Source organism: Coloeus monedula (assembly GCF_965178545.1).
Source record: "Coloeus monedula genome assembly, chromosome: 6".
NCBI classification, from domain to species: Eukaryota; Metazoa; Chordata; class Aves; order Passeriformes; family Corvidae; genus Coloeus; species Coloeus monedula.
This window is the reverse complement of record NC_138786.1, coordinates 31,703,111-31,727,743: the sequence shown is the minus strand read 5'-3', so window position 1 is coordinate 31,727,743 and position 24,633 is coordinate 31,703,111. Positions and strand designations below refer to the sequence as shown.

The 24,633-nt window shown below is 35.8% G+C and overlaps 1 protein-coding gene across 2 annotated transcripts in view; it reads left to right on the top strand.

Moving 5' to 3' along the window:
* Positions 1-24,633, top strand: part of GPHN (gephyrin) — a 281,765-nt gene that overhangs the window by 170,799 nt on the left and 86,333 nt on the right. For both annotated transcript variants that reach the window (XM_082283301.1, XM_082283300.1), the window contains exons 5-9: positions 1,126-1,220; positions 3,425-3,491; positions 7,645-7,917; positions 9,198-9,305; positions 14,329-14,463. In XM_082283301.1, coding sequence (XP_082139427.1) covers positions 1,126-1,220; positions 3,425-3,491; positions 7,645-7,917; positions 9,198-9,305; positions 14,329-14,463 — 678 coding nt within the window. The remainder of the gene's footprint in view (positions 1-1,125; positions 1,221-3,424; positions 3,492-7,644; positions 7,918-9,197; positions 9,306-14,328; positions 14,464-24,633) is intronic.

Here is a 24,633-nt window from a genome sequence, read left to right as displayed (position 1 = left end):
ATTTGCCTGGCTTTTTCTATTGTATTATTTTGCTATATCAAACTGCGAAGAAAATTCAGCTTATTCAGGGTGTCCTTATGTGGTGGGTTGAACCACCAAACCACGACACCTTGTATTTAAGATGTTCTTTTCTATTTCTGTTTTGATAGCTGTACCATCAAAGCATTGTAGTTTGGCTGTATGTTATACCATGGATTTCACAGTTTTTTGACCATTTCTACCAATTTAGTTGTGCTAAATAAGTTAGAATCTTGTTTCAGAGCATGAAGCAATGTTATCCACTAAACAGCAGCTACTGTGGGGGAAATGAAGAGAAGATAGAACTGTAACCTGTCTTTAGGATGTTATGTCCTAGGTAAAGGTAGATGTTGGCAGACTGGACAGATTGTGCATTTGAGAAAATTTGTGTTAGGAAGTAAGGACAGAAGGTTGTGCATGATTTTCCATCTGATTCCCTGTTTGGGAAAAGGACTAAAAAGGCAAGAATTTTCAGACTCTGCTTCCAGACTTTTCAATGCCCACTGCATATGGACTGCTTATGAATAAAAGCCACCAGCCTGTTTGGAACGGCTGTTTTGCTGACATGACCAAAAGGGAAGGCCTCAGCCTCCGGCCATTATCATTACCATTTTACTCTTTTCCTGCCTGCCTGCTACATGGGCTTCCCTTTGCAAATTTTTTTTTTTTCTATCTTCTGCGCAGACTGATTCATCCTTCTCATGCCTGGGAAAATCTCAACAGGAAAATGCACAAGATTGATGAGGAAGAGAAGGCAGTTACATTGGACCTTTTCTTTGCTTATTCTCAAACATTTTTTCCTTTCTGTTCAAGGCAGTTGTTATTTCTGTGGTGTTGGTTAACACTTTTTATATTTATAGAATCCTGACTTTTATAACTTTCTATAGGAATCTTCACAGTGCTGCTAACAGTACTTCATCCCAGCTCCTTGTCTTTCCCTATTTTACACAACCAAGAGAAAATTCTGTAGCTTATTTCAGTTGAGAATTTAGCAACAACATTTCTTGGCAGAAAAAAACGAGGAGATATTCCTACCCAGTTTTGGTTTCTTTTTTTTCTTATCCTTATACTTGTTCACTCACTTTGCTATTTAATCTTTGATTGCAGGCCACTAAAGAAGTAATAGAGCGAGAAGCCCCGGGGATGGCACTGGCAATGCTGATGGGATCACTTAATGTTACTCCTCTGGGCATGCTCTCTAGGTAAGAGTACTTCCTTCAAAATATGAGATGAACTATTTCCATAGAATTACTTATTGTTATCCAATGACTGTGCACAAATCATTGAAGGTTGTTATCAAGACTAGAAGTCTTAACTTCAGAGAAGTGGCCAAATTCAAGTAATGGTAATTGCATAGTTTCATTTAATTCCCTTTGTTGTCTCTATTAGAGACTGTATCATCCTGTATTTTCTATGCCAGGTTATTTGTAATATTGATGCACACTCTTAAACAGCTGTCTTTTCATTCTAGAACTGTGGTGTTTTGGTGGTGAGGGAAGAATTTTTCTATATTTTGTTCATCAAGTATTAAAATGTTTTGTTGACAAAAAATTCCCTTTGATAAAGACAAATGTGTTGTACTGTCCTGTGTCTGGAGGAATATCATTAATTTATCTCTCAAAGTACCTGGAATGCATGCACATCTGTGTGCTTTTCTTGAAAGCACACATAATACTTTCGCAGTTCTTAAGCACTTTTACTTACTTTTGCATTCTCTCTAGAGAAATTTTTTGGCAGCTCCATTTCTCTCTTGAGCCACTAGGTCTGATTACTGGCGACTGAAATTTGAGTTTCATCCTGCTGCTTTAGTCCTTTTTTTATTATTGGTTGGTTGTACTGGTCATTTAGCTTATAATGCTCAGAAATATTTAAAGCAGAGTAGAAGAGCCAAGAAGACAACTGCTAAAGGAGCTATCTGCCAAACACAATTCCACCTCATTTTTATTCTTCTGTGGACAATTATTATTTCCTTTGTTTTAGATCTGCCATAAACTGTAATCCACGTATGAGATTTGCTGGACTGAGTTTGCACTCTGTAAGCTTGACTACTGCAAGAGGAGGAAATGAACACATTTCTTTAATTCAGGCTCATCTCTGTGCTGAAGTAGAGCATTCCTCAGCTACCTGGAATTCTTTCTAAACTGAGGGCACATAGTGTGAAAGAAGGCAATATGAGAAAAGAGAGGTTAGGAGTCAGTCAATATTCAAACTGCCAGTTGAAAACAACACTTCAGACTGGCTTGAATATGATATCAAAAGTTCATTTAGTGGCACAAAAACAATCTCTGTGCTATTTACTTGTGAGCATTGTGACAGCTGTCGCAGAAATACTTGCTACCCTGCTAAAAAATGCCATGAAACCAATAAATGATGTTAATCACTGAGAATTATTTGTATTAGAAGAAATCCAGGGAAGTTGGCTACCCAACAAACCGTGTAGTTTGGCTCAAAATTTTTGCTAATGCCGTAACTGGAAATTATTTTCTTTTCTGTACTGTCTTCACTAATAGGTGATATTTTTGTTCGATAAAGAGAATTTTACACAATTTCTCTTAACTGTAACCTCCGTATCTTTGTGGTTTAGTTTTCTCCTTTTACATTTTTCTTATCCTTATATCCCAGCCCTGGGTTTTTCACCTCAGCTTTTGTAAACAGTGGAAGCAACCTCAAGACAAAACTCAGTAATTTAATTTCTATTTTTTTATTATTATTTAGCTAAAATGTTGAATAGTCAAACTCTAGACAACAGAAAGCATTCAGAACTTGAGTGTTCAGCCTTGCATCAACACCAAAGGAATTTCTAAAAGACAAAAAAAAAAAAAAAACAAAGAAACTTCTATCTTTGATAGTTGGTCTTGCCTTTTCTTAAGGGAGAGGGAAAAACTATTAGGAAGAATTATATATGAATTGCATAAGTACAATTTTCACTTGAGAATTACTTCCTTCTCTGCTTTTCTTGTGTTGAATCTTTAAATAAAAAGGACATATTTGAATTAATGCAACAAGCATGACTTAGGGTTTTTTTGCTGGCCAGGGACATAATGTTTGACACAGTCAATTGCATTGCAAAGGAACCATGTGTATGACCAAATAGGGACTATATCAAATAATGTACTGGATGCAAGTAAACAATGGAATTCAGGGAGCTACACAGGTCTAAATAAAGATGGAAATCTAGCCAATGTTTATACTATCAAATGCATGTTAGACCCTGTAAATCTCGTGTTATGCTTTTTCAGCTCAGCTTATCCCAAGTTCTTTTGTGAGAACATAATCAGAAAATATATTGGAAATTAAGTTTACAAAATCTGATAAATCATAGAATTTGTCTTAAATGCTTGCCTTTTGTTTTGGTAGTAGAGATAGTTGCATACAAGAATTTCAGTCTGTGTTTCTTTCTTTTCAGGCCTGTGTGTGGAATCAGAGGGAAAACTCTCATAATTAATCTTCCAGGTAGCAAGAAAGGTTCACAGGTAAGAAAGGTTCTTACTGATCTGCTAGGAAGGAACTATGATGAGCACTTCTCGTTGTTTTGAATGGTAGAAAGTGCCCACTACAACAAATTTTACAGAAGTGAATTGAAATGCATATTCATGTTAAGTGACCACACCATCACTCTTAGTCAAGGACCATACAATTCCAGTCTGATTTAATGGTGTTATGTGCACACCAGGACAATATTACATGTAGCACAAGAGAGCACTCACTTGAGCAGGCAGTGCTAATGAAGAGTCTAATTATCTCTTGCACATTCCCTTTCTTCTCTAATGAGCTGTACCTTATCTCTGGGTTGTCTCCTGCTTCCAAGAAATCATTCTTTTTCACACAGAAGTGAGAGGAATGCCTAGTATATGGTAGAACTTGCTGCAGCATGTGGAACACTCCCAATTTTTCTCAGCAAGAGGGAAGAAAGGGAACATAATTTTTAGGAGTTTGAGGATGTTTTTGAATCTTCTCTGTATGGGTATATCAGACTTTTCAGTCTTTATACAGTTTATTTTCTTCCTGCATTTTGCTCAGTTTGGACAGAGAAGTTAGAATTTTTGTCTTTATTCGTGCTTGCTTTCTGACTGCATAGCTGAAAGAAACACAATTAAACTCCAGGAGGGATTTTTGTGTGCATCTGTGAGTAAGGCTAGATCTTTCACTAATTTCTTCGTAGTTGGCTGATAGAAAAACAGTCTTCTCCATACAAATACTGCTAAGCTGAATAGTGATCTGTACAACCTAACACAAAACTGCTGAGGTAGGTCCCCCATCAGTCACGAGAATCTATTTCTTGAGGGCTCAGACTACATCTGGCCTTGTTAATAATCGTCTTCACCTCTGGCCTCTAACAAATGCATACCTGGTACACATCTCCTGAACCTGTAGTGCCCAGGCACAGAGCAGGCAGTACTAATGTGTTTAGCAGCACAGCCCTGAAGTCGCTGCTTCTTGAAAGACTTCTGTCATTCACATTATGTGGGCTGTCACCTGGAAGTTGAAGAGGAAATGTTTTGAGTACTATGATATTAAGCAGCCACCATAGGTTTTCAGATACACTGTTGACATGTTTCAGTTCAAGGACCCAGTGTGAGCCCTCCTATGATTCTCCCATTCCTTACAGCGTTTTTAGGAAATCTAGTGAGGCTGTAATTTAAAGGAAATTTAAAAGCCTTCAAAACACACAACAGGCATTGGAGAATGGTGAGGTGGGAATATACCTCCTTGAAATTCTTCCATTTATAAGCGGCAAATCATATGTATGTACATGTATTTAACACAGCACTGGCCCCACATTTTAAAGAACTGATGCGCCAATAAGAAGGTTATTCCACAAGTGAATACTTGTTTTGCTGAATTATGAGAGATGAAATAGCCTACAATCTCTAGTGGTTTTTATTGTGTTCAGTAGCACTCCTAACCTACAGGAACAATTGTCATTTTCTGTCCTGAGGCAATCAGACTTTGAAGATAGGTAAATTGCAGAAAGCAAATGAGGAAAAGAAATGAAAAAGTATTCATAAGTATTTTAACAATAGTTTGATATAGGGTAAGTAATTGAAAAGGTAATTCTGCTGGAAAAGAAAAAAATCCTATTATTGCATCATACAAGCAAGCTTCTGACAAACTGATTTTTATTTGTTCCTGTCATGATGATACTCTGTCCTGTCACAATTTCTTTTAGTATGAGACATCTTCGAAGCGCCAGATTTCAGCAAAGACTTTTAAGATGATGTCATGGATTAGCAAGCATAGTCCTGGAAGTGAATACTACAGATGAATAGTAGAGAAAATTGGTCCATTAAAGGCTGAATCTCAAGAACCAAAAAGGACAGATTGTTACCAGAAATTTCCCTCATTTTTCTCTTTTACCACTTGTTAATTTCCTTTTCATTGTATAAATACGATCATATGAGAAGCTTTTCATAAGCTTCATGAAATTGCAGCAGTATACATATTTCTTTAATAAAATGTTAAAATATTAATGGAAAATGACAGCAGTGTAAATGCATCATCTCAAAAACGGACTGCATGCCAAACATTTTTACCAGAGAGCACATGTGGCATGTAGCATTGAATCCAGATCTGTAGAATACTTCCATTTTTTAAGTCTGGCAAAAGATAGTTTATATTATGGAAGAGAGCGAAGTGTGAAATTACCAGATGTTAATTAAAATCATTTGGTCTTTAACAATTTTTATTATTGTAGTAACAATTGCCTAAACCAATGAGTTTCATATGTAACACGAGCTTTTAGAGGACTTACTGGGAATCTGTGCATCAACAGTCAAGCCAACAAGGCTTTATTTCAGTGCCAGGAGTGGGGAACATGCTTCTCTGATTAGTCAGTTATTAGGGTACTTTTTCACAATTATTGCTCAGTTCAGAGATTATTGTTCTCGTTTCTCACTTACTTGAGGTCTGCGTCTTTGTTAAAGTAATGATGCTTATGTGCTTCATTATTTTAACCCATTTTAAAAGTAATACTGTGGAGGCCCAACAACTCTGCAGTTTGCAGTTATATACAAGTCATAATCTTTATTATCTTTACAAATATGTTTTAATATACATTCATTATATACAGCATTTGTACTCAACCAGCTTACTCCTGTTCTTCACAGTACCAACTTGAATGTTTCAATTCACAAATGACTTATCATTCATTACTCTTAAAGAAGCAACTGAAAGATGTGTTCTTATTTAGAAGCTTTGAGGAAATACAATGCTTGTGAGTCATGTCTTACTTAAAAAGTGGCATATATAAACTCCAGTAATTTCTGATGGATTTTTTCCTTTTTATTTTGTATACATAGTCATATTTATTTATTGAATATATTTATTTCATTATCTGTTTTTGAACTTATTTTTTATTTTCTGGGTACTCTAAAATGTCAGAATACATTTTTTTAAATCATTTTTTAAATGAAACAAAACTGAAGTGCCACAAAAGGAATAGTACCAGCTTTGTCTGTCAACTTGTGTGTTCCTGACTGCATTGCCGTGGCAATTAATCCTTGTGACCCTGCCATCATTTTCCAATATTTTAATGTTTATATGCAGTCTCCTCAAATGACATAAGAAAACTTTTTGTTGAGGTGCCTGGGAGGAGATTGAGAGAAATAGTCATAAATTGAATGAGATACCTTCCAGATGGATGAAAAGAAATGGAAAAACAAAACAAAACTGAAAAAAAAAGCCCAAACACTTTGAGGGTAATTAAGCATTAAAGCACATTTTCAAGAAGGGTTGTGCTGTCTCTGTTCTTGGATTATTTTTCAAGACTTTACTGAACAAGCCTTAAGAAGCCTGAGTTTCATAGTGACCCTGATCTGAGCAGGCAGCTGCAGCACATGACGTCCTGAGGTCCCGCTTGATTTGATGAACACCAGTGTATTTTAGCAGTATAGGTAGCTATATATGGTAGCTATATGTATGCCCGTTATGGAGCAAGAGTGATTGCACAGCCTCTGCAGTTTTGCTTTCTCCAGCCATCTAAAATAATTTTTTCATTGTTTTAGAGGTTATAGAACAAGGAGAGGTTTGAAAAACTGATTATTTATGAAATATTTTTTCTGAGCTACATAGAATTATAATGACATCAGTGTAGTTTGTCATTCTTCTAGTATATAATAAGTCCATGAATAAAAAAGGATATAATTATATACAAGTGTAATTATGGAAACCTTTATGAATTGTTCTCTAATTGTGAGGGAGCATAGTAGGAAAGATTTGAAGCTAATATTCCTGCAGGTATATAGTTAATGTTTTTATTCTGCATTTTTGTAGCATTCTGCCAGCTGCTGTGAACTGTTTTCTGTATTACATATTCCCAAAAATTTAGCTCTTGTTTTCTGAAGTTCTAGTACAATATTAGCTTAATTGCAGTAGCCCTGTTTTGAAATGTATGGTATTTGCATGAAAAAAAAAAAAAAGACAAAAATATATAGAATTGTTACCAGGTCTGTTTCTGAGTTCGTTTTTTACCTTTTAAGAGCAGTTGCATAGGACATGTTATGTTTTATTTATGATCAGATAGATCATATAAAGGTGCATCTAAATCCCAAATATATTTAAAGAGTAAATTCCTATTTGCACCTGCAGGTAACTTTTCATAGTGATTTCTCTTCTCGTTGTGCATAGGAATGCTTTCAGTTTATACTGCCAGCCCTACCTCACGCCATTGATCTTTTGCGGGATGCCATTGTAAAAGTAAAGGAGGTACACGATGAGCTTGAAGATCTACCTTCACCACCACCTCCTCTTTCTCCTCCTCCAACCACCAGCCCTCACAAACAGACAGAAGACAAAGGAGTGCAGTGTGAGGAAGAGGAGGAAGAGAAGAAGGATAGTGGAGTTGCCTCAACAGAGGACAGTTCTTCTTCACATATAACAGCAGCAGCCATTGCAGCTAAGGTGAGTCTGGCTTCTTCCCTTAAGAGACCATTCAGTTTCTGTCTGAGGCACTTTCCACCAATATTCATTTGCATCTTAAGACTATACATTGATGTCTTCATGTCAAACAGATGTATTTTAGGTACATTTTGTAGAAGTAGACCTCCATAGAAATATATGAATTCTGTTTCGGTAGGTGATTTCAAATTCCAGTGGGAGACATATTATTTATTATTGTGGTATTAACATATGTTTTATGATACCATTCTGATGTGCCAGACTGGTTTTAGTAGCTTTTTTTAAATTCAAAGTACTCACATGCCTGAACATGCAAAGTTCAGTAGGCGGCATGTTCAGGAATCACAACAAAATTTTCCAACCCATAATATCTAATTTGAAATTAAAATGTTAATTTCTGAAAACAGCGATAAAAGTATGACAGACAGGTAGCATACTAAGTAATAAACTATCCAGATTACTGTATTCCAGTGTGCCTGTCTGCATAAGAGATGTGAAATTTTGCCAACAAACTAGATATCATATTGTCTTTATAGCCTTGCTTTAACTAGTAATCATACATCAGCCTTACTCAAACTAAAATAATAAAGTGGAAAAAGAAATAAAAGAAATAATAAAATAAAAAAATGAGGCAACACTTGTAAATAATTTCAGTTTGAATTTTAAATATTTTCCCAAGAATTATTCTATTATTTGAAGCAATATATAAATATTTACCTCAGTTTTATGTGTTCAGTTTTCAAATGGAATGATAATGTATCCCTGTGTGTTTGGAAACAGTTTTTTCCAAACTGCTTTGTTCTACGTCTACTCCACAAGTTTTGCTTTTAATTCCTATTATGAGAATTGAAAGTCTAAGTAAATCAAAATTATATTAAACAATTTCTAAACCAAAGCAGCAACATTCTAACTCCAGAAATATGAATTCAGGTCTGAGACATCTTGACATTTCTAAGACAGCTGCAGCTGGAGATCATCTCCCAATATGCAGAAAATCCTGATTACATATGTCTTTGCAGGGATGAATTAAGGTAATTATTGTTTCCAAGTATCAGTTTTTATTAATGCAAATTTTAAATTGTTTAATTTCTTTTGATGCAGGCAAAGATAAATAATATGTGCCATTTTTAAAGGCAGTAAATACCTGACATCTCAACTGGCTGTGTTCGTATGAGCTTGGCATTTCAGTGTCAGTTTTCACCTCATTCGTTTTTGGTCATTTGCTTGTACAGTTTCATGTTTTCCTCTCACTGTACTCATAGCTGTTATGTGTTGTGCATTAGAAGCATCCATCCCATACCAGTCCAGCTGTTATCATGGCTAAAGGTCAACAGCCCATCCCTGGTCTCATCAATTATTGCCATCATGCAGCAGGCAGTGCAGGAGAACTGGTAAGAGACACTTCCAAGAGGCTTTTGCACTAACACTAACTAAAAATGCTCTGCCTGCCTCCTAGTCTGTGTATGAACAGACAGTGTTATTTATTTTCTTCTAACAAAGACACATCAGTGCTATCTTTGAGAGCACATGTTACAGAAAATACCTATTTAAGATAAAGAGCTAAACAAGGTAAAGGTCATGTGTGTTGTCAGTTTGAATCATTTAACTCTGAGATAATAATTGCTATAAAGCCTATGTTTCTGATTAGTCATTGGTTTTATCATCTAACAGACTCAATAATTGAGTATAATTAAAATAATCTCCTAAAATTACTGCATTAGAGCTATGAAATTGTAACTTTTCCCCCTTTGTCTTGCTTTGCTGCTTTTCTCTCAGTAGTTTTTTTGTCAATACAACATTTGTGCTGGGTGTTCATAGTTTGCTTTCATCACTTGCAGTTTCTCCCTCATTTTTTTTTCTGTTTAGAATTTCTCAAAAACAGAAGACTTCAGAAGTCAGCAAACACTGGACTTATTATAAATTACTGGGTTTTAGTGAATAGTAGAAAACTATTTCAATGAATGGTAAAAAAGGACCTGTTCCTTTAGGCAAATAGTAATTTAAACCATCAGTCAAATAGCCTAACACCTCTGTACTTAAAACATGATTCTGTGTCTCTTGAAAAGTTACTTAGGAAATGCGAAGACTTTAAAGTTCACCCACGTGATGATAAAGCTATATATAGCTTTATAATACATATACATACATACATACATACATACCCCCGTTTCTTGCAGTAGCTCTTTCTTTTTTTGAGTTGAGGTTGCTGAACTAGAATTTGCACCATATTCTTCAGTATCAGTAGAACAGTGAATTTAGCCTCTATGAAGAACACTGTTAAACTGTCATCCATGTTTCTGTGTTCTTTTGGAGATTACTCTTGAGCTATTGCTTTATGCGTTCTATAATCCAAATCAGATCTTCAGACTCAGAGCAGAAAGTGGTTAGTTTTTTGGCAGGTTATTGGGTTTTTTAAGTTGTCCTTTCTGTATGTTTTAAGACATTTTTTTCTCTTGTATAGCAGTCATAGTAATTGCCATCTACAGATTGTTTTCTTACCTCACCATCATTGTCAATCTTTGTTTCAGTTCTGGGCGAAAGAGAATAAAAAAGTCATATCTTTTCCTTTTTCCCCTTCTTGTCAATGCTCTTGTCAAAGTTCTCTAATATGAAAACACAAATATTTAAACCAAAATAAAAGTACTTCAGAGAAAAGCCAGGTCAGATAAAAATTGTAGAAGCAATGACTGATGGATATGGTGAATATCTTTCTCTGTCACTTCATTAATTTCTCATTCATTTCTGTCTTCATCAGTATGTTACAACAGGTTTTCCACTCCAACTAGTGCAAACGGAAATTATTTTCACTAAGAACTAAGAATTTGACTGTACCCCATTTAAAGTTTTGAGATCTCTACTCTGTATTCAATTTATTTGAAGCAGGAAAATTAATAAAAAATTTTAGGGAGACACATCATAAATGCTCAGTGTGGCTTAGTGAAAGTTAAAAGAACAATCTATCCAAAATGCAATAATATTCCTGCCTTACTTCATTTCAGGTTATTCGTTTCAGGACACGCAGAAATTTCTCATGGGTTTATTAACCTCTCTAACAGTTAACAAGAAGTCACCTTGATTAGAGACTTAGATTGCCTGAATTCAATTTTTTAATAGTAAAATTCAAAAACTTAGTAAATGTAGGTGAGAAAAATGAGAAATTCCCCATGTCACATTATATTTGTATGTATTTCTGTTAATGGAATAGACATACCTTCTAGGTACCAATAGTACCTTCAGTGAATTCAGCAGGTTGTAATGGTTTAAAGAATGCTAGTGCTGCTTTTAGCAATACAGCGCTTTCCACTTTCATATTAGAAAAAGAGCAAAATTTGTAACTGTGAACTAACTTAATGCTCTCAGTGAGAATTTTTTCTCTAGAACTTAGAGTTCTAGATAAGTTTATATATGAATTATTTTTTTGATAATTGCATTTTATGTAAAGGTAGAGATTTGGAAATAATTTTCATTGAAATTAAATGCCTGTGATCATCTTTTCCCTTTATCTTCAACTTCCTTTTCTGATTAATATCCTGGCTGAATTTTTACTTAAATTCTAATTTTCTCACAGGCAAAAATTAATATTACACATGCAGTTCAGGGGAAACTGGGATTGTCTCAGTCATTTTATTGTAGAGAGAGGTATCAGATAAAAAAAGGTGGTATCAGATAAAATTTTAGAAGCAATGATTGCTCAATATGATGGGAAATTTAAAAAAAGTTTCTTGCCTGAAGTGTATGAGACACTATGAAATATCTGGTTACTCCAAAGTACCCAGAGTAAATCTAGAAAGACCTGGATCATGATATAATTTTCAAAAGCAACATTTGTTATTTGTTTTGTGCTGTCTAGGAGTACATAAAAGGGGTAATGGACCCATACACAACCATATCAAGATGTGTGCAGCTTTTTATCAGAGGAGAGTAAAGAAAAGATATCTTATTTGAAGACTTAAAACTATTTGTTCTTTGTTTTTGTCTTTTTTTATCTTATGCCTGTCTCAAAACTTTTTTTTTTTTCTGTATTTTCCTTAGGTATGGAGATTAAAAGGAAGCACTGAAAGTTGTAGGGACTATCTATGCCAATATAAAACTTAGGAATGTCAGCCTGTTTTGCAGTTTAACAAATTTAAGATGGGAATTCAGGAGAAAAAGTGGACAGAAGGGAAATCATGCTTCTCTCTACAAACCATTTGAATGTTCAGAATATCATTGATTCAGTTTACCTCTAAGATACATCTCTGAGATGTGATTTGCAAATCAGAATATTCCATGTAGAGGCCAGTTAGGCACTGTTTCTGAAGAGGAAGATATCCCCAGCATAGTTGTCCATCGTGAAAAGAAACTTTGCTGACTTCATAATTTACAATGGAAATTGTAGCATGGATTGCTTAGCCTTGAAAGATCCTCTGAGGAGAGCTGACAAAAACTGACTGGCAAAAAACACTGTTAAGTCTACAAACACAGCAGAGCAGAAGGGAGGCAGCTGGTGTCACTCTGAGAACAAAACCTGTTTTCACACTACTTACAAACAAGTTAGAAACAGAAGAAACTCTTAACATGGGGAGGAGAGTATATGGTGAAATAAGATCCCCTAGGTATGACCCAGTATGTCTAAGTCAGGGTTGCTAAATTAGACAAAATCCTTATTTATAGAGGGGAACCAAGGAAGTTGAGGAAGTGGGAAATCACAATAAAAAAACAGTATTTAATGACACAAGTATTAAGATTGGTCATTTTAACTACACTGAGACAAGCAACAAAACTCTCTCAATGTTCTAATACTGTAACACATACTAAAAGCTAGGATTCAAGCTTGTTCCTGGAAGGACATACTTTCCAGTGGCTTCTGTCTGCCCTAAATTCTTAGTAGGCAGGAGTGCTCAAAATGCCTGGATGCAGAGTGGGTAACAGCATCTCCGTTTATTAAAAAAATCCTGTCTGGAAATGCCCAGCATTCATGATTTGTCTTGTCACTGGATCTTCCTTTCTTCCTTCCTTTTATTGTCTGCTACTGCCATCTTCCCCAGAAACAGGGGTTCTTCTGATGGTTCTCTCAGAACTTGAACATCAGGCTGAATTAAGAAATTCTTAATGAGGAGAAAGATCTTAAAATATGCATGTGTATATACATTCCTTCAAAGATCTCGATGTCTACATTTTCTGGTTAGTTGTGATAGAATTTTCCCAGGATTTTCCCTCAGTCAAGCCATGCTGGCTGCTTCAGATCACCTCCCTCCCCTCCATATTCCTTATCAGATCTTCTAGGATGATCTGTTCCATGATCTTCCCAGGCACAGAGGTGAGACTGACAGGTCAGTAGTTCCCAGGGTCCTCCTTCCTACCCTTTTTTAAGATGGATGCAATGTTCCCTTCTTCCAGTCACCTGGGACTTCATCTCTCTGCCTTGACTTTTCCAATGCCACGGACAGTGGTTTAGCAACTACATTAGTCTATTCCCTCAGGACTCTGGGATGCATCTCATCAGGTCCCATAGACTTACGTACATCCAGGTTCCTCAGGTGGTCATGAACTTGATCGTCCCTTACAGAGGGGCTTAATCATCCCTCTGGCTTAAGGTCCATCCATTCAAGAAGTAAGAGAAGAGAGGTTGCCAGTGAAGACGGAGGCAAAAAGTTGTTGATTGCCTCAGCCTTTTCCTCATCCGTTGTTACCAGTTTGCCAGTTGTGCATCAGGAGGGATATGCTCTCCTAACTGGCACTCTAATATATAATGTGGGAAGTAAAAAAAAGACTGAGTTTTTATTTTTCTCCTCAGAATGTATTTTAAACCAAGTGTTGGCTTTGGATGGTGGTTTCTAATGCTTTTGCCTTTACTTGCTCCAGAGAGGCCTACAGCTTTTGCAGCACAAACCTTACACTGAGAATTTTTGTAGCTGAAATAGAGTCTTCATAAAGGAATGAAGAGTATTTACTCACTGCATGACATTTCTTGTGAGAAATTTTCTCACTGCATGACATTTCTTTAGAGGGGTTCAGTCAATTGCTAGCAAATAGTTTTCTTTTCAGAGTATTGTGCCGTAGTTAGTGAATGGAAAGTCTGCCTCCCTTCGTGCCATGGTAGAAATCATTGTTGGTCATTGTTGGGTTTGAAACAAAGGTTTAAAAGGAAACCATTATTTTCTTATTATTTCTTGTTGTAGTATCTTTGATTCATAGGTTTTTCAGGACAACTAGTATGTTCTATGCAACTTCAGTTAGAACGTGACCTTATATATTTGTTAGGTATTTGTTACTGAAATTAGGAGACTATGCCATTAACCACTGCCAAGCACTGAGTATTAGGCAGTGTGCAAGCTGAGGAGTGGGGTATTCCTTGTTTTTGAGGTAAGGTTTTAAGGAAGTTATACATACAGTATATTTTTTGCTATTAATTCCATCCCTCTTCTTTTTAAGATTCCAGATTCCATCATCTCTCGTGGTGTTCAGGTTCTCCCACGTGATACAGCCTCCCTCAGTACTACTCCTTCAGAATCTCCTCGTGCCCAAGCCACCTCTCGCCTCTCCACTGCATCCTGCCCAACACCAAAAGTAAGTACATTTATGCCTTGCAAGCTCCATGCTCAGCCTTGTAATCAATCAGATTAATGTATTGCCTCTGCTGAACAAGGTTGGTTCGCATGCAAGGGTTGTGTCATTCTATATAATAGATAAATGCAGGACAGTGTAGCTTGTCCCATGTGTACTGTTGCACAATTTGACATGTGGGTCCACCAACACCTTATGGTTACTGAAGTTTCATGTTATCTCTTGCAATATCAATCATGAATATGAAATTGTTAGCACCTTGAATGTATTTAATATCCTTTAGTATCCCCAGGAACATAGATAATCCTGCCACTGAGTAACAACATTAAACAAGTAGTATTTTGTAAAAAAAAAGTATGTGCAAATTTCTAGCCTGGGCTGGGGCAGATCTGTGCCCCACTTTATTATTGTTCAGTTTAAGACTTTCAAACCAACTGGCTTTGCTCAAACTTAGATATTTGCTGCCTGACATTTGGAAACAAAAACCAGCCTAAATTCAATAGAAAGAAAGTTTTAATGCCAACCTTGTGGGATTATTATTCAGTTCTTAGTGATTAGACTATACTATTTAATCATTGAGGTGAACTCTCTATGTTCTCTTTTTATCAAACTTAAAATAGCATACATCAAAAACTAAGCAAATTGACCAGTGGCAAGGCCTGTAATGTTTACCTTCAGCAGAATTCCTTTCAGCAGAAGAAAACTGTCTAAATACACTTTGTGCATTCACATCACAAAGACCTTCTGTGGCACCAGATGCTGACATACTAATAAACCAGTAGCAGATGACAAATAATAACATTCTTCCTTATCTAACTCGTGATCCTTGAAGATTGTTCTGCTTGCTAAAATGATTGACAGCATCTGCTAGTTATTCTCTCCTACTGTCTCATTCTTTTCTGTGAGCAAAAAAGATGTATTGGCAACCACCCATAGAAATATTTTGGTTTAACCTATGGGATTGTTTTATGCAGTACTTACCTTCACTGTAATAGAAACAAAATTATTCTGATAGACAGTAAACTTGAGCTTCATTATATAGTCTACTTTTCTTAAGCTTGTTCGGTGAATTCTATCTGTAAGCATCTCCTTCACTTTTTTCCTAAAAAATTGTGTCTTGTCTGACAGCTTAAAAATAAAAACTCTGAGCTTTTTACATTAGAACGCTCAGAGCAGAAGAGCAAGACAAAACAGAGAAACTGCACTGAGCCTTATGCCTGTTGATAAAACAAAATTGGCCAAATAACCAAAGGTGACTAGTAACAGGCATAAATAAGAGACAGCTCTGCTGAAAAATAGCTCTAGATGAAGCCTGTATATTTTCAGGAAGTTTGTCACAATGGGAAGGTGTAAAGCCTATCTGTTATGAAGCAGAATGCAGTCCTCTAGACTGTCTTGAAAGATTTAGAGATTACAGAAGGAATGTACAAGAAGTTTGAAACAGATTGAAAATCTGAAACTGTGTTTGGGAAATTAGTGGAGATGAGCTCATTTCATAATTAAATCATGATTTGGTATTTCATATTGAGACCTGCTTTTCATGTATTATTGCAAAATCTGGTTCTGTTCAAAATGTGTGAGACCACACCACTTTTATAACAGGAACTGCCATGCAACATCTAGCTAGATTAGATTTTCTGTCATGTATTTTACAGTGGTTTGTTACAAGCTGATATAGGGAAAAATAAAAAAAAAATCCAGCTGGAAAATAAACCTGACAGGTGATGGCATCTGTTCCGGTTACTTAGAAATTCAATTTTGCACATAAACTTCTTTACCACTGAGAGAGTTCTTGGTCCATTTTATGTATTACTTTTAAAAAAACAAAGAAACTACCCATTATCTTTTTGTTCGGTCCTTTACAGTATCCTCAAGTTCTCAAACATCATCTGAATTTATCAAGAAATATGGTTCATTCAGATTCTTCAAGATTATCAACATGTCTAAATGTCTTCACTTATTCTGTTTTTCCTTCTGGATTCTGGCTTTCTAATAATGCAATATGAAATTAAGTTTACACTGCCCTCTTCCCCACACAGTAATGAGAATAAAAGTAAATTGAACTTCAGCATCCAGGTGATGTTCCAAGGTGGTTTTTTTTTGCTTCTTTAATCTGCAAGTGTGTATCTTTCCACTACTCTCATTTGCTGGTCTAGGAACTCATTTCAGGGCTCCAAAACGTGTATATATGACATGAAACAAAGATGAGGAAGTGTCAGGGGAAAGAAATTACTTCTTTGATTATACTAATTTTTGGAGTGGTGGTCTAGCCACAGAGCAAGTGGCACTATATTTCTTTGTCAACTGCATATTCCAGTTTATTTTGTTGTACCATTTTCTTGTTGTATTTTTTGTCCTAAGTGTACATGAACCCTTACATCTCTTTTACTGAATTTGCTGAATAACAAAAAGTTCTGTGTGTCTCAGAAAAAAAAAAAATCAAGCTTCTGCAATGACGGGAGCACCTCTATTAAATGAATGTAAGTAGCAGGTTACTAATGCATGAGGATATTGGAGAAAAGGCATGGGAGAACACATTACTAATGCTCCTGATTGATCTGTTAGAAGATTTTACCTTTTCATAATCATATTTTGGAAAACCTAACGTTGTTTATGTATACAACCAGATCATGTAGACAAATACAACATTTAATTGTAAATTTGCTTTACTGTTTACAATTTACCATCCAAGTTTTCTGAAAGTCTCTGTTTCTAACAAAGAACTAAATGATACATATTGAACCTGGATATTTCAATTAGTCTTCAAAAATGTAATTTCCTGGTAAAAGAAGTAATTCTATTTCTTTGGAGGTAAGAACTTTTTAAGACAAATTGCCGTTGGGACTACTCTGTGTCAATGATTAGGTACATCCCCAAGACTAAGCAAACCAGCTTTTGTTAGCTTTTAATAAATCTCTGTAGAACACCTTTCTTGTTCTCTAAATTGTATTTGAGTTTCAAACAAAATCAACCACTGCACAAAGAGCATTTAAACCATATTTATAGTAGATGGATTCACATATAGAGGCAATCTAAGTTTTACTCAGAGGAAAACTGCACTAACAGTCCTCTCTTTTTCAGTCATTCAACCATAAAGTTGATAGTGGTTGTGACATATTTTTATCTTGTTCAATATAGTTTTGATCGTTTAAAAGTTTTACTGCTTTCTTGGTTGGATGAATTTGCTGAATATTCACATGACAGAAGTTTAGGATGACACGGTGTGGCTTGCAAGTTTTTCTTGTCATTTCCAGTAGCTGCTCAGATTCTAAGATCTTACTATGTTTTCGTCTGTGTTTGTGGTTGACATTTTCACGAAGTAAAGTTCTTTTCAGACACAAAAGCAGTAGGGGTACCTAGGGTAAAATACTTTTACAAATATGGAGAATTTTTTTATATTTGCATTAATGTTGACTCTTGGGATTTTTTTAAGCTTACAGGATAAAATTTTTGATCTGTAACTTCAGATAACTTAAAAGAATATATCCAGAGTATATGACTGAGTCATTATTTCAAACTTCCAATTTTGTTCCACTCTTAGGGGGATCTTAGTATAAAAGAAAATTACAGTTTTCAAGTTGAAATTTCCGCTTCTCCCATACATAAATGATGTAATCCGTACTTAATCTTTGGCAATGTTGTGTGTCAAAGTCAAATGAAGCAGATTTAGGAGACCAAGGACAGGTTTTTAATTATTGCCAGGAATTCATTTCAGTGACAAGAGGTGTTCAAAGTATTTCACTTTGCAAGATCATCAGTCTCACTGATGTTCAGTTCTTTCACTTCAACATGCAAAGTTTCTTTCAGAGTTATCTTTGATGTGAAGGATCCTAAGGAACTTGTTACAGTACTTTTAAAATGAGAATGTGGGGTTTTTTCCATCTTGCTACTTTGTTCCCTTCACTCCTTATATTCTGCTTAAGAGAAAATATCTCTCTGCTTCGCTTGCTACTTTTTTGTCCCTTCCCTAGCTATCCATTGTTTAGTTACACTGAACCAGACAAAACCCTCAGTGGTAAGTTAGATCCTTATGTATTTGTAATTGCCATAGATAACTTTTGATTCCTATGTAATGGAAGTTTATAGGCTCTATCTTACAGCTAAAATGAACAAGCAAGTCTACTTTTCAGAATTTTTTTCAAGTCCAGCAAAACAGTCATCTCACCTCTCCACTACTCCATCCGTCCATACCTTCTTTGTAACACAGTACATTTAATTCTGCTAGTTGGTCACTTTCTGTTACTTTTTGTCTCCTATGAAGCACTATTGTCTTTATCATTCATAAGTAGACATTCTCTCTAAAGACCTAATATTCCCAATGCAGAAAGTATGACACGTGTAATTTATGTAAATGTTCCAGTTGCAGAGAATTTCTGAAATGAAATAGCCTAAAAGAATACATTAAACTTTTTTTTAAAGAAAAAAATGCTGATGAAAGTTGTTCCTCTGACAAAAAAAAATCTTATTTCAGTAATTTCTCATGCTTACTGCTAACAAAAAATGATCTGTCATGAATGACCACTTTAATATTAAATGTGTACATTGATGTCCACACAGTCAAATGAATTACAAATTAATACTAAACCTAATTATGATTTATGTTTTCAGTCTAGTGTGTTTTCAATATAGAATTGCTATGTGAAGTAAGCACATTAGCAGATGGGAGCAGGTGGAGTTGGAAAGATGTTTTTGGTTTTTTGTCAATTACTGTTGTTACAAATTTTTCAGTAGAAATATTCAGTATTTATCAGTAAAAGATCAGGTTCCTTATCAGAAATTCTTAGTTAATAATAAGATACTGTTCAAGTGTGTTTTGGTAAGCTGTAGTTTTATCCACAGTGTAGATATTTTGTGTTCAAGTGCATAATTTTTTTTCATATTGATTCTTACTGTTTCTTCTTAATTCGGTCATCCAAGTGACATATGGCAAGTATGTGAATGTATTTTAAAGTTTGAATGCATATACTAAATTTCCAAGTGAAGTTTGTTTCCTTTTTGTTTATTAAGTTTGCATAAGCTGAAGTTTATTCTACCTAGGAACTTGCTTGAGCAAGTAGCAAGTGCCTTGACATAGCTGTTTAGTTGTGATTAGGTTGAGGAGCATGGAAAAGTGGAAAAAATGTTTTTTAAATTGTTAGGAGGATCTACATACACCCCAAACACTGCAAGGGTTTCTTGCTTTTTCTTGTAAAAATACACACAGACATAGTTAGATACTTGCTCCTGCTGAAACTTCCAATGTTTTCATGATTATTTCTGGGTTTAATTTCTTCATAATTTTTTTCAATGCACATTCCAGGACTACAGAAGATTATATTTAGTAAAAAAAGATGCTAATAGAATGTATATTTGAGTAGAAAGAGCTGTAATTGCCTTAAGACAAATCCTGCTTCCTAATGCACATCAATCTACTGTATCCTCCTGGGTTCTTCTCAATACATTGCAGCACTGGTTTTCAGATCAATTACTAATTAAGATGCCAGAATATTTTCATAAAGTCATTACCTTTTTCCCTCATTGTTTAAAGTGTATTGTCTTGGCAAAACATGTGGATAATTGAGCACTAGCAAGTTTTATTTTTAGTTTGCATTTTGGTTACAAACCCTGGTGGTTGTCAGTTAACACATGGTGCAGCTTCAAAAGTGAGACATTGTAACTAAGGGAGAAGCAGCTTGGTATGCTTGGGATATTAAAAAAACCCTCAAATACATCATAGTTACTAAAATCCTTTCAAAAATAGAAAATACACTTTGCAGAAAGGTCAAAGACTTCAAGGGTAGTCTTTTGGGCATTTTTTGTTGGTACCAAAATAAAGCCATCAACAAGTCTCTGGAGAAGAAAGACTGGGGTAAAGTGCAGGCTGAACACTGTATTTCAGTAGAAGTACTTATTTGTCTTAGCTTTCTTTATTGAATATATATGCTTCAAGTAGTACTTTATTTATTCATACCTGGAGTCGGTATTAAATAGCAGCACCAAAATATAGTTCTCTTCCCTTATTCATGCTAAAGAACTGTTTATAGCAGTAGTTAAAAAAGGATGTTAAAGTAATTGGGAATTCAGAACATCCAGAACAATTCTTGCAGTTGTAGAATCAGCTACTTTTCAGACCCATTACATATTGAATCATACAAAGAAGCTCTAATGTGCAAAATTTCTCTACATTTGTATGTCTTAATAACTAGTTGATATTTATTAAGCTGTGGAATGTCATTCTTTTCCTGAATCCAATGAAAACTTTCAAACAGGTGAAAAAAAGTTTCTCAGTCTTTCCCTGGAAATACTTTTTTTTTTCAAATTGTAACCATTCTGCATGTGTATTCCTTCAGAAGGGAACAATCTTTCAATACATACATCCTGGCTCACACATGCATTGCATGAGTTCTAGTATGAGTTCTAGCATGCTAATGCTGCATCAGCTTGTCAGTTCCTTCTTGAAATATTTTTTTCAATTAGCTTTGGAAGCACGAGTTTGCATTTCTTACTATGCTGTCTTCCAAGGCCGAGTGTTTTTTTTCAAATTCTGGTAACTTCAATTTGTCATTTCTTGAAGACGGGGAAATGATGTGCATTCTTCTCACATTAGAAGCCTAACTGACATCTTTTCAGTTCCTATCCAAAACAAATCTCTGGTTTGAATTCTGATGTAACACAAGATGAGGGTTTGGGGAGTTGTTTAATGGTTTGGGGTTTTTTCATTGATGGCTGTGTAGTTACATCTGTCTTTCATCCAGTGTCTTCAGTTAGACATTACTGTGAATGCACCTCTACAGAATTGTTTGCAAGCTACATTTTAAATGTATCTAGTTTTGGTTTTTTCAGTGATGCTTGTTGAGTTTGCTGGCACCTGGTGATCCTTTTGATGTCTTGCTGAAGATGGCATCAGAGAAATATTGACTTCCCATCTCCATTCAGTCTTTTTCCTTGGGACTATTAGTTGCTATTACATATGTCAATTGACTAAATCCCGTTTCTTCATAAAAATGGTTTCAAGAGTAAAACTGTGCATCTTATAGGCTGACTTTTCATATTGTCTTATGTTCTGTGTGTAGCAATTTGGTTTTCTTCTGTTCCTCTTCTTTAGTGTCTTACAGTCCATTCATACATTAACCTGATTTAATCAACAGCTTAACTCTGAGCTTCTGTTCCTTCACTGACTGTTGACCTAATAAATCATCCACATCACTTATTGTTGTATTCTTTTCTGACTAAATAATGTTTTTAAAATGTACCTGTAAGGATAAACAGCAATCTTCTAGTTTCTTTCATATTAGAGTAAACAGTTAATGATGGTGTAGCAAAGTTCAGTGCCAGATGGTATAGGAGAGATCAGTGGTGTTATTTTAAAACTAAAAGGATTTCATTCACCTTTTCATGTCTATGTATTCACAAGCACAAAGATACATGCATTCAGTAGTCTGTCCAGCATCCATATGTGTGTGTCCAGCTGGAATGGTCAGGATAGCTTGAAATGATGGAGAGGATGTGGAGCACAGCTATGACATTCTCCACTTCTCTAGCATCCTTCTTATGCCGGTATCCATTAAGTCAGTGTTGGATGCCACTGACTTAGAAGTAGCCTTTTATACTCCTTAGGACCTGACAGTAAAGGGGATATTTGTCACTCCATCTGCTTCTACCTCTTGAATATGTTGAATTTTCTTGCTGTACTGTGTTCTCCTTATGTAAACCTGCTATTTATCATTCCAATTTCATCTCTCAGCAGCTCAACTCAGTTTTGGTCTGTAAATCATTTTAAGTTGTCTGGTTTTACTGATTTGGTATCCCCAGAAGCTGCATGAAGTGCTGTGAACTAAATGAACTACTAATCTGCATGCCATCAACATTTTTCTTATGTTCCCTCCACTATGCTTTGTGGTGCTTCCCCATCCATACATGTCCTTTCTCTTCTCTGCCACTCTTAATATGTCTGTTAGATATTCAAGGAGGATTCTTATGCTGAAGTCTATATTAGCTTGCTATTGAAGCAAGCATGTCACAGTTTGATATTGTATCATGCATAGTTTTGCATCATCCTCATCATCATCATATGCATTTCATGTACATTTTGGCTGGGGCAGAGGTAGTATGGGGCTACACAGCACTACAACAAGCATCAAAAGCAGAAACCAGCCACTAAGGAGCACTGGACTAATAAATACACAGTCAGTCAAGTGAGCCCCATGACAATCACAGGAGCCTGCTGATTATTATCTGAACAGAAATAACAGCTATAAATTCAATCTAGCACACTTCAATCAAATCTGTCGTTATCTCAAACACTTTGAGCCCCATGTGTGGTGCCAAAAAGACTGTTGTGGTTTAACCCCAGCTGGCAACCAAGCCCCCTGCAGTTGCTCACTTTCTCCCCCACCAGTGGAGTGGGAGAGAGAATCAGAAGAGTAAAAGTGAGAAAACTCGTGGGTTGAGGTAATGCCAGTTTAATAGGGAAAGCAAAAGCACACACAAGCAAAGCAACACAAGGAATTAATTCAATGCTTGCCATGGGCAGGCATGATATCATCAGCCAGCTCCAGGAGAGCAGGGCTCCATCACTCGTAACAGTTATATGGGAAGACAAACACCATCATTCCAAATGTCCCCACCTTCCTTCTCCCAGCCTTACAGCTGAGCACAACTCCATACGGTGTGGGATATCTCTCTGGCTGGGGTCAGTTGTTCCAGCTGTGTCCCATCCCAAATTTTTGTGCATCCCCAGCCCATTTGCTGGTGAAGTGAGGAACAGAAAAGGCTTTGATAGTGTTGTAAGAACTGCACAGCAATACCAAAACCATCTCTATATTGTTGACAGTGTTTCCAGCATAAATCCGAAGTATAGCCCTGTAGCAGCTACTGTTGCACAACAGGCAACTGAAGGTAGTCTAACAGCAGCGGGCAGGTTATGTGTTCACAGGAGCCAAAACTGATATTTAGACTAAGAAAGCTCTTTCAAGGCATGCATGTTGCTGTGATTAATCTATCATCTGCAGTAAAAGTTTGCTGGTTCCATCACAGAAGTAACATCTATCTGACGCAAGATGTGAGAGAGAAACCAGAATCTGAAGCACAGACAATACTTTTCTCTTGATGTAAATATGCAATTCCCTTCAAGTGGTAGGTTCTTTAGCAAGTGTACTAATAGTCCCTGAAGTCCAGTTTCACCTTTAAAAAGGGGTTTAGGAAGTAGAGGAGTTGAAAGTATGTGGCACCTAGTGGTTCTACGATCTTAACTCTTATTTTGAGCAATATCTCATATTATTTAACATTATAGTGTGTGATACCATCAAAGATCAGCAAACTAAAAATAGATTTTCCCTTCTGCACAGCTGTCTCAAGCCTTGTTTTAGAATCTCACTATCTCATTGGTCAGTCTGCACTCTGTTGCCTTTTTCCTTTTGACTAAAATAGGCCAATCCTTTATTGTATTCATTCCTCAGCCAGACAAACAACGGGGATGCATAAAAATTTTAGATTTCATTTTCATTAATTAAGTGAAGCTCCCTCATTTTTATGCTTTAAAAAAAAATTCGTTCCAAAGTCTTTTCCTGCATCTCTTGTAGATTTCAACTTCCTTGCATGATCAAAACTGTATATTTTCTTATATGAGATTTTATCGGTCTTTTGTAGAATGGATTTATAATCTCAGTCTTTTTTCCAACTGGTAAGTCCTTGCCCCTGTATCAAAGAGCTTTATTAGTTCAGAGTTTTGTGTTAAATTTCGCTCCGTTTCTCTTACAGCACTCTTAATTGTTATTGAATACCTGCTGATAAGATTACTTTAATATTCTGTAATGATGATGCTTCTCATATTTATCTGAGAGCACTCAAAATCATTATTGAACATACTAGATAGGGTCAGTTTCTACATCACTCAGTTGCAAAATTCTCTTTCACCTCTTCTGCTTTCAGCAAATAAAATTACCTTCCAATTAGCAATTTTCTTGCCCTCCCAACAATTCTGCTTTTACTTCTATATGTTCCTGTCCTACATTTCATGTTTATAGGAGCAGCTGCCTCATCAAATGTAATTATATTAATCCTCATTGATCACTATGCCTTTGTTCCTGTATCATGTATTACCATCCCCAATCAAAGTTCACTAAAGGTATTATTTTTCATTACCCAGTTTACCACTGATGTCTTCCCAGCCTCAAATGATGGTATTTCTGCTTT